The 11,358-nt window shown below is 40.7% G+C and overlaps 1 protein-coding gene across 4 annotated transcripts; it reads right to left on the bottom strand.

Annotated features, from left to right (window-relative positions):
* Positions 1 to 7,659: 7,659 nt before the first annotated feature.
* Positions 7,660 to 10,836, bottom strand: LOC142397106 (uncharacterized). Of its 4 annotated transcripts, XM_075480461.1 has the most exons (8): positions 10,263 to 10,836; positions 9,802 to 9,979; positions 9,312 to 9,452; positions 8,959 to 9,114; positions 8,691 to 8,783; positions 8,379 to 8,483; positions 8,157 to 8,249; positions 7,662 to 7,865 (listed from the first exon to the last, which is right to left on the bottom strand). In XM_075480461.1, exons 1-8 carry the CDS (start codon positions 10,523 to 10,525, stop codon positions 7,854 to 7,856), a joined length of 1,041 nt encoding a protein of 346 aa, XP_075336576.1. In that variant the 5' UTR covers positions 10,526 to 10,836; the 3' UTR covers positions 7,662 to 7,853. The 4 variants fall into 4 exon arrangements, with proteins under 4 accessions (XP_075336575.1, XP_075336576.1, XP_075336577.1 ...); XM_075480460.1 differs by having other exon boundaries at positions 7,660 to 8,249; XM_075480462.1 differs by lacking the exons at positions 8,157 to 8,249; positions 8,379 to 8,483 and having other exon boundaries at positions 7,668 to 7,869.
* Between the last annotated feature and the right edge of the window lie 522 nt (positions 10,837 to 11,358).

Below are 11,358 nucleotides of genomic sequence, written 5' to 3'. Positions count from 1 at the left end.
GCGACCAAGTATAATTGGCCAGTTATTAGGGTTTTTTTCTTTCTTTTTTTTTTTTTTCAATCAATCTTTGTTAGCAACAACTTGGTCTCTTCTCGGAATGCTTGAAAACTGGTTTTGTAAAACTGGTTTGAGTGACTGAACTTCGCCTTATGTATATGATATTTCCTTAAAACGATTATTAAATTTGTAATATACAGTTCCAGTTCCAGTTTCCTGCGCCCAAAATTGTGAACTCCAAAAAGCACATTGCTCCAATCCAAGTATAACTTCTTTCCAGAAGGTGGCGGTGGAGTAACAGTGCCAGCAGAGGTGCATCAGTTTCAGGCTCAGACTCACACAGAGAGCAGTTAACACGTGTGGCAGGGTAGTATCTATGAACCAATTTGAAAGACACTTCTCTCACTTTGTTAGTAATTAAATATTTGTATGGGAGATTCCAAATATGGATCCAGTTCAAACCATTAACCATATTATTTCTGCCTTTGAATAGAATTCATCCTTTCAGAAATAAATCTCTTTGAAGCCACGGGTTCAGTTTTTTCTTTGTCAATTTAAAGTTTTCAGAGCATCTATCTATCTGATTTTTCGCAATGGTAATCCCAAGGTAGGTGAGCTTGTTTTTGATCGGTATATTGTAAATCGTGTTATCGTCGCAATCTTTAAGGGGAAATAGCTCACATTCCTTCAGGTTTAGGCAGAGTCGAGGCTGCAGAGAATAGATCTATTTTATGGACAGCAATGGGAACTTGGGTGGCATTTTTTAGGAATAATGTGGTACACTCACAGAAATGATTCATGGTGGAGTTAAATATTAAGCATATAAATGTATTTGATTTTATTTAAATACTCATATTTTTTAAATGTATGTATTGAAATCTATTGGGTTTTATTTAAATACTCATATTTTTAAAATTTATGTATTGAAATCAATTTAAATCTATATAATTCTGTCCATTTTAAAATATATTAAATGTAATTACATAATACGTATTAAAATGGTTTAAATAATCAAAGCTGTGAAACAAACAAGATTCTTTTATTTAAAATATATGTAATTGGTTTACATACAACTTGGGGGAAGTGAAATCTGGAAACAGGAAATGACATCCTTAATTTCCACTGGGCGCCATTTTCATTGCCGAGACTGTGGGACCTCATGCAGGCGCGTAACTATAGCAGGTTCAGCCGGTTCAGCCGCACCGGGGCCCGTGGCCATTGCAGGGCCCGTTTATTCTCCACTGAGCTGTCATTCGGTGAAATTTCAGTGCAACGAAATTCGGCACGCCCCTAATTCACGATGCAGGATTTATTCTACGCTCACCCGTCATCCGCTGAGCTCTCAGTCAGTGGCACTTCAGTACCCTGGCCAGCGAAGGTCACCTTGCCGGTCGCAAGCAAATCTAAGCTTCTCCGCACGTCCCGCGGACCCCGTGCAGCACTTCATGATCTGTCAGCCGCTCGGACAGCTCTGTTCGCGAGAACCGCACGATCACAAGAAGGCGGCTGCCGCCGGGCCGTTCTCTACGAGAACGAAGATGTAAGCATAGGCCTACATGTTTATCCAAATTTCAGATCGTGAACCGGTGAAATAAAATGAAATGGTCACCATTGTTTGTTGTCATTATCTTTCTCAAAAGTGCGCGAAAAAGTGTTGTTTCTATGGAGATTACAAAGAATTCTGGGTATCTATGCTGCTGATCTCGGTAACTGGTCTTTGGTGGATACATCTCCGTTATCGTTGCGAGCGAAACAATGCCCTTCAAACACAAAAGCGGCTCCCAGAAGCGACAGGAGCGCAGGGAGGAACAGGACAGGGTGGCAAAACTGCCAAAACTGGACAAATTCGGGTTTACCACCAAGAGCAGTGAGAAGAACAGAACAACACCTACACCTAGCGGCGACTGTGAAGAACCATGCAACAGGTGTGAGCTCAGGATCAAACATGTTGGATTTTACCTACAACAACAAAGAAAGGGTATTCATTGTAGAACGTATAATCCACCGAGATACATATAATCACACAGATCTGACATATGATCGCTGCTAGTAGATAAGCTAAGTGTTAGCTATTTGAACGTTAGCATGTTACAGTGTACCGATAGAACTACTGTATGAGGCTTCGGGAGGGAGGTTTACTAACGTTCTACGCCGAACTCTAGTTGGCAGTTGTCATCCATTACACTAGCGCTTGTTAGCCTAGTCCTATAGTAAACTGCATGCTCATTCTAAATTTCGATTCGTATAATCTTTGTTGCAGCTCTCAACAGAAAGAACCAGAAACTAGCGATGAAGTCAGTGGCGCAGGTGACCTGTCTGCAGACGAAACTGTTAGTGGTAAACAAGCGTCAGGCAGTGACAGTGCAGAACAGGAGCTGGACAGGACAGGAGCGGGGGAAGAACGTTATCCTACAGACAGGGGACACTTTCAAGAACATGTCTTGGACGCTTCTGTTAAAAACTACATTTTAACAATGGGTTCATGTAAACCTAGCGGCCCTTTTCCTAAAAATAGACACAATCGTTCTTTTTCTGATGTGTTTTATCATACCCAAACAAAGGCAGGTGTCAAATTGCCACGGATGTGGCTATTCACCAAAATTGGATTGTGCTTACTGTGAACCATGCTGGCTATTTGGAGATCGCCGTTCATCGCATTATAATAACGCATGGGTGAATGGAGTTAATGATTGGGGCCATTTGTCGCAAAAAATTGAATGTCACGAGTCCTCTCAGCCACATGTAGCAGCCTGTGTTGTGTTTGAGCAATGGAAGCTCCATGGTACCATTGACAAAGATTTGGAGAGGGATGTGCGTAATGCCGCACTTTTTTGGCGAGGAGTGCTGGAGCGCATAGTCAATGTTACACTTACTCTGGCGTCTTGTAACCTTGCATTCAGGGCTCATCGGGAGGTACTGGGACAGCCCAATAGTGGGAATTTTCTTTCTATAATTGAGCTGCTCGCGGGTTACGACCCTTTACTGAAAGAGCTCATAAGCCGACCACAGGGTTCCATTAAATACCTAAGTCCAGCAATCCAAAACGAGCTCATTCACATACTGTCCTTGAGAGTTCAGCACGCAATCACAGCTGATATTAATGAAGCTCCGTTTTTTTCCATCATAATGGATAGCACACAGGATATGTCCAAGCACGACCAACTCAGCCAAGTATACAGATATGTAACAATAGTTCGAAATGCGATGGACAAAGCTGTCGATGTAAAAATAATGGAGTCGTTTCTGGGATTTGTGGAGACCGTCGATACATCCGCAAGTGAGTTGGCAGTTAATGTGCTGGACAGCATCACGCGCAACGGTCTTGACTTATCAAAATGCCGTGGGCAGGGTTACGACGGAGCCGCAAATATGAGTGGCATTTACTCAGGGGTGCAGGCCAGAATACGGGAGAGTGAGCCGCTTGCGACATATGTTCACTGTGCAGCGCACAATTTGAATTTGGTTTTGAATGATGCAGTGAAAAACATCCCAGAGATTGACCGGTTTTATGACACCATAGAACACATCTACACATTCTTTGGAACCAGCATTAAAAGATGGAACATGCTCAGTGGCATAATAACAGCAGATGGCTCAGGTCACCCAGATGTGACTCTGAAGCGATTATGCCCCACTCGCTGGTCCTCCAGATTCGATTCCCTCAGTGCTATACGGTACAGGTATGTGGATGTAATGCGGGTGCTGACAAAAATAGCTCTGACAAGCGACAAAAGGGATGAGCGTAACGAAGCCGCTGGGCTTACGAAATTGATGGAAAAATTTAATTTCATTTTTTTGCTCGTCGTGCAGACAAAAGTGTTGGAGACTGTCAATGCTGTGTCAAAAACACTTCAAAAGACAGACACAGATTTGCAGACCGCAATTCAGTTACTAGAAAACTCGATACAAGTCATCTCTGAGTACCGGGGTGCATTTGACCAGGCCAAGACTACAGCGCAGACGCTCGCAAGTAAATGGGGGGTTCAGAGCGCATTTGAAAATGTTAGGGCAAGGAGAGTGAAGCGTCACTTTGACGAACTGTCTGAAGATGAGCGTTTTACCGACGCAGAGAGTTACTTCAGAGTGCATATATTTAATGGCACTCTGGACATAATAAACGCCCAACTCTCACAAAGATTCAAAAGTATGCGGGAAACGTGTCGTTTGTTTGAAGCTTTGCGTCCTACCACCCTTCAGCTCGCAGGAGATGATGACCTGTTTGCAAAAGCGAAGCGTTTATCTGATTATTATGCCAGGGACATCGCACCAACGTTTCCAAGTCAACTCCTCTCATTTAGGTCGTGTTTCAAATCAGAGATTGCGCAAAAAACATCCATTTTACAACTGGCCAAAATGCTTGTGGTGGATTATGATACGGTAACATCCACATTCGGTGAAGTGTGCACTGCGCTCATGCTGTTTCTCACACTACCTGTGACTGTGGCAACAGCTGAGCGATCTTTTTCTAAACTAAAACTTATAAAGACATACCTAAGGAGCAGCATGGGACAGGAGAGACTCAGTGGGTTAGCTATACTATCCATTGAAAACAGGAGAGCCAGAGCATTAAATATTGGTGACATCGTTGATGATTTTGCACAACGCAAGGCTCGTAAAATGGCATTCTGATTAATGTACATTGATGGTCGTATGATTTTTTCTTTGTTTCTGCACAGTTGTATGAATATTTTTTTTCTTTGTTTCTGCACAGTTGTAAAGCCCAAGTTCAGTTTCTGCGCAGTTCAGCAGAAGGCGAGGTTTCAGCGCTTTGAGCATATCCATGGCATGCGCTAATGTCAATGTATATATTTGATTACCGTATAGGCCTATTAATAACAATGATTTGTATAGTTTTCCCATATTATTGACTCAATATTGTGGAGTATGTTTTTATGTACAACAATATAAACTACTTCTGTAGGCTATCTTTGATCCTTGAGGATTAGGCACCCTTATGTTAAGTCCTCCCTTAAATGTCACTATGACCACTAGAGGGCCCGTATTCCACATGTCGCACCGGGGCCCGCGGCCAGCTTCTTACGCGACTGAACTGGGAACTTATGAACTTTAAATCAGCCCAACATTTAAGGAAATATAGCAGTACCTTCGCCAAAAACCAAAGACTGGAAGAAGAGAATGTAGTGTAAAATAATTTCATTATCACAGAAGAACCCTGTTGATGTGTCAGATAGGGAACGAGCAGACTTGATCCCAGAACAAATTAAACTAAATAAGATCTATTTACATAAGGCTAAAGGTGCACGGGAAGCTCAATTCAATCCAACAACTCAACATTACCGGTGATCTAACTGATGATCCGAGCAGAATTGCAGACTTTTGCTCCAGTTTTTACAGCGAGCTACATAAACATAAAACCAAATACTGTCATCAGTCAGCAACTTCATTTTTCAATTCTCTGAGTAACATCACTCAAATCACTGAAGAAGAGATTTGTGATGGAATTCTAACTTTACAGGAAGTCACTTTTGTGATCTCAAAATGAACAAATCTCTTGGAGTTGATGGTCTCCCCGCAGAATTCTAGCAAGCATTTATAAAAGACTTAGCTCCCTTTCTACTAAAGGGAATTTTATAAAGTGTGGAACAAGGAACTCTACCTCCTACACTAACACAAGGCTTGATTACATTAATCCCAAAACCTAATAAAGACCACCTATCTATTGATAATTGGCGACCCATTTCACAACTGAACACTGACTAGAAGGGCTGTCCTGCATCCCCCTATTCATTCATCATGTGTACACAATTACTTTCCACTCATAGAAAAAATAGCTCTTTAAAGGGTATCTTTCCTGCAGATAGAGAAATCATAATCAGTCAGCTGGCTGACGATACACTCACAGAAATGTTTCACCCTAAATTTAAGATTTATGTAAAATAATTACATGACAAAGTTCCATTTGATTTTTTTAATTTTTTGAACATAAACCTACTTAATAAACTTTACATGATGTACATACATCAGTGACATAAAGCCTATTTATTTGAAATGCATACTCACCGGGTTTATGTATTAATTATTAATAGAATTTATTTAATTTAAATGCATATTAATCAGATTATGTATTCAGAATACATGAAGTATATTTGTTTCAATTACATTGTATTTAGGTTACCTATTCAAGATGAATAATGTGTATACATAACAATTAAGCTTAAATTAAATCAAAATGCATTATATTTATGTATTTTTATGATTAATACCTAATTGAATTTTTCTACTAGATTACCTATTCAAGATGATTAATGTGTATGTGTTTGAAATACATAACAATTAAGCTTCAATTCAGTATATCAATGATAGATACAATTAGACAACCTTATTGGTTCAAAAAATTTATTTAACATTTATTCACCCAGACACAGAATGCATCTCTTGCTGTAGAATTAACATGAAAAATGTTTTCTAACTTTGATAGAACAGAGGCAATGAAGGTTAAAGTTCTAACTCATCAGCACCATCTCTTATGGAGCGATACTGCTGGTTTTCAAGCTGGTGTTACTGTTCTGTGGGTGTTAATAACTTACCAACAATAATAACAATTCAGTAGAATCAAGCTGCAACAATCACAGTAAGTAAGATACTGAAAGGACCTGCTCTTTTTTGATCTACAACAAACTCAAAAAAACTCTACAGGCTCAACAATATTTAACACTTATGAACATACAAGAACACTATATGTAGTTTCCTCCTCCCATCCTTGACTCTTGAAAAGAAAAAAAAAAAAAAAAAAAAAAAAAAAAAAAAGAGTTACATGAGCAATTTGAGTTTCAGTGCTCGTACTTTGGGGGAAAGCTTTGACGATTCCAGGTCCATCAGGATCTTCTGGTAAGCTTCAAATGTATGCTTCAAGCTTTTTGGATAGCTTAGATTAAGTGCGTAGATCAACCCAAAAAGCATCACGCATGCATGGTTGATACTCTGAAGGTTGCGGAGAACTTCGATCCCTTCCAGGACCACACTGACATCTGCAAAGCGTCCACCAGGACCATCAGGATCATCACTCTCAGCTTGAATGGTGTAGATTGCCATGGTTGTCCCTGCGATGTCTGACTCAGCCTCACTGCATTCTCGGTCCTGAAAGATGCAAGGAACAGAGAACAATGAGCTGTGTCTCTCTAACCTTGACCTTTGACCACCAAATTCTAAGCAGCTCATCATTGAGGCCAAGTACGTGTTAATTTGAAGAAATTCCCTTATGGTACTTTAGATATAGCATTCGTGAGAACGAGATGGACACAAGTTCAAGGTCACAATGACCTCAAGATCTTTGACTCCCTAAATCCTGAAAAACAAAACAAAAAGTTACATTATGTATAAATGGATTTGTACATTCAATGATCATCAACTATTGAGCATTGTTGATCACAATGAGGGTATCGATACAATTTTTTACTGTTTGTGGGTACGCGCCATAAAAAACAGCATGTCGTGTTTCACTGCTTAAAAGTAATACTCTGTAAATGAAACATAAGACAGTAACTTACATGTTCATAGGTTAGTCCTCTTCTGAGGGGAAGGTTCTGAGGTCCTTTAAGATGTGAGGATTTCCGGGGAGACAGAAGAGACTGCACTTTATCTAATGAAGCATTTGACCTGCCACAATAAATACAACAGAGTCAACAAAACACCCCAACTTAAAGAAAAAAATACAGGACCAAATAGAAGGAACTAACCTTTCTCTACCCTGACCTTCTCTCCCCTAACCCATCAAACCCTTGAAAATGCCCCCTTCTAAATAGAATCAGTCCACACAGCCAAAACAAAGTCTCATAACTACTTCTACTGTTTTATGACTTACCTCTTGACATCCGGCTTTGGCTTTACTGACTGCCTCAGATCCTCAGCTACCTTTTAACAAAGAAAAACAATAATCATCCCATTATTTCTCTCCATGGATATAAGCCACTACAAGCTATGGTAAAGGAAGAAGACAGGAATGACATTCTTTGTAAACTACATTATAGAAAAAAAAAGAATGACCCCATTTAGCCGTACTGTTACACCTTTTTAAAATCCTATACATTGTGTGTCAAGTTACACTGTGGTGGGAGGTAACACACAATAAAGCTATATGTGTGTGAGAGAGATACAGAGAAAGGGGACACAGACAAAGTGTGATAGGACAGAAAGCTTACTTCCAATAACTTCAAGGAAGACAAGAAGGCTTCCTTCTCTCTGATGTTCTCAAGACGTTTGAGTTCATAAGAAGACAGTCCACAACATGCATCCTGACCATGATCAGAATCAAGAATCAAAACAGACCTGACATAATCTGAAAGGCCTTTCTAAGTAACATTTCCAAAACAGGTGTCAATTACATAAGTGCTTTCTTTACTATCACGTTTCTGTGTCCTCACCTTCTTGTTTGGGGCAGAATTGTTGTCATTGGCATATTGGAGGCGCTCAGGTGCCAGGACCCGATGCTTAACCTCAAGATCCTCCAGACCATGTGGATTTACTTCCTGCAAGTAACATCACTAGCAACCACTGCCTTGAGGGAATTTCTTACTCAAAACAAACAACCCCTTTGGACTCAGTGACAAACTATTGGTGGTCAGGGTCAATGTGACCTAATGTCCATCCCATTGTCATGAATCCCACCTTGTCAGGCACACCTGGAGGGAAATTAATTACATCTGGCGCAAAGGACGGAAGGATGACAAACTTACCACGTATTGTTCGACCAGTGTGTCCAGGTCTTCGCTGAGGTAGATGCTCAGACATCTCAGCACACAATCACGCCTCACGTTGATGTCTTCACTCTGAAACAAACATTACATGATTCCATGCTGGTCAGTGTCAAGAGACACGAACACACATGTGCTGAGGGCAGCCAAGCTACTGACATTTCCCTCCTTGACTATCTTGAAGTCACCCATAGCCTTTGGCTATCAAACAAACCATATGTATATTAGGTTAGACCAAAAAAATACTTACATTATCCATCCTTTCCATCACGGCTCTGATCTTTCTTCCTGCAGCTCCACCTTTGTTATGGAAAACTTTGGTCAGGTCATTGGTCAGGCGGTCCAGTTCTCCAAGGAATTTGGAGGTCAGAGGTACAGTCGTCAGCCGCATAAACTCTAAGTTGATCTGTAAAAAAATAACACAGACAGGAGACAGACTTAAACTTTAGTTGTAGCAACTGAGCCCATTTATAGACCGTAGGTCAGTGGAATCCCAGCTCTGACTGTCCACATGTCAAAGGGTTCTTGAGCAAAGCTAGCATGCTGCACACTTGGGTGCACAAAAGCGCTATTAAAGTTACTAAACTTCAGATTCACACTTACCTCACTGATGTCAAAGAGTGCTGGCCATTTGTTTAGGAAGTCTGAAATCTTTGGCTCCTGGAGAATCTCCTGTCTCCTAAGCGAGAAGGTACGCTGCATCTTCTCCTTGATCACAGCCTCATCTCTTTTCTTCTTTTTTACCTGAAATGGAATGAAACTTCATTGTCATTATACAGTTAAAGTACAAGATTTGGTTAGAAACTCTCTGCTAAGATACACAATACAGTTGTGAAACAGATAATAGAAAGGGAAATGCTAAGCTAGATGCTAGATAATATGAGTATTAGAGTAGAATATTATGCAAACTGAGTGCAATAGATGAGGAAAAATTAACTGTGCAAAATAACCAGAAAACAGCTTAAGTGTCCAGTGCTGTGTAAAATGAACTGATGGGATGAGCTGAGCTGGTCAGGAAGTATAGTGCAAAAAGTGATGCTGTGAACATAGTGTAATCATGAATAGGTAAGCTACAATGTATTGCACATTTTACCTCTGTCAGTAGAGCCACCCTTTCCACCTCCAAACTGTCTCTTGTTTCACCACTTCGGATGTTTGGACAGAAATTTACATCTCCCTTTCTGGGCTTCTTGATGTTGGCTGCTGGAGTTTGCTGGCCACTTCGCTTATTTTTCAGGGAGTTGATGGCAACCTCAGGGTGTCCAGCTCGGCTGAGGAGAAGAATTATATTTTTTACAGCATCTTTCACTGACCAGAATCACAAATTGCTTCACAACTTAAACACAATGGGCACAGTTAGATTTTTTCCTAAATGCCATGTCTTTAATACATTTATGCTGACACAAAGTGGCACAAGACTTTAAACACAAGTCTTTGAATCTGTCGGACTGGCATTTAATATCTTGCACCACCTTGCACAGACACAAATATTTGTTAAAACATACACATTAGCACTTAGGACAGCAACGAAAAAGAACCCATTAAAACACAAACCTTAGCTTGGTGCGGAAGTTCATCATTTTTATTTTCAGGTAATGCTTCCAGCCACAGTATCCAATTCGTGTTGCTTTTTCCAGTAAACATGGATGTAACTGTGTCAGAGCCTTTGCGACTTCTTCTAACTGCTCGTCCCTCGGGTAAGCTGTATACTTTATTATTTCCTCAGCAAGGCCTTCAAGAATATCTGAGCGTACTTTTGGCGTAGGAGACAGGAAAGTTCCGTGTGACTTGAACTCGTCATTTCCTGTCTGGAGCATTAGCTCGGCACAGGATGAGAAGCGGGGCACGACAATAGGTTTAGGCCAAGAGCAAGACCGGGTCTCAGGCGATGACAAGATGATGGTATCATTGCTGGAGTAGGAGTCTGAATCACTTGGTTCCTGTGATGAAGAACTGGCATTGGAAGGAGTACTTGGGATTGTGCTGCAGGCATCTTCCGTGAGAGGAGCTGACCTGGTTGTCTCATTATGTATGAACACAACTTTCAAAGTACATTTATCTTCAAGTTATGATGTTGACAAGAGATTCATGAATTGATTATCCATGTCTTTGTACTGAAGTCTGAACTGCTCAGTCACTTGAAAGAAAGTATCGATCTTAAGAGCCAAGTCCTCCACAGTTCTTGGAATTCCAGATTCAATGGTGACTTTTCTGGCATCGTCTTCACCTCCAAAGAGGACTCTGAAGGTCACTCGTCCTGCCATCCTGCTTTGCTAATCTAAGGTGGAGACAAACACAGAGTAGACAGGTATTAGTCTTGTTATTCAAATCATCACACAGGCAGAACACATGGTCAGGACACAGTCATTGCCTAGATCTGATGAGGACAGTGAGGAGGGTAAGAGAGGTTAGTAGAGGAAGGGCTCAGAGAGCAAGGAGGGTAACAGAGGAGGTTATTAGAGGAGACTAGGTGAGTGAGGAGTCAGTAGAGAGCCGAGAATAGAAGAGGTCAGTAGAGAGCAGGCACAAGTACATAGAGGTAACCACAAAGTTTATGTGGTGAATAAAAAACTATTTTTTTTACAGAAGAATTTTACATGCACTGTAAATTATCAAAATCAAACCTATGATGACGATGTGTCTCTTCAGG

This window comes from Odontesthes bonariensis, chromosome 13, assembly GCF_027942865.1.
Source record: "Odontesthes bonariensis isolate fOdoBon6 chromosome 13, fOdoBon6.hap1, whole genome shotgun sequence".
NCBI lineage: Eukaryota > Metazoa > Chordata > Actinopteri > Atheriniformes > Atherinopsidae > Odontesthes > Odontesthes bonariensis.
Note: the sequence above shows the minus strand (reverse complement) of the source record. Positions and strands in the feature narration are given on the sequence as shown.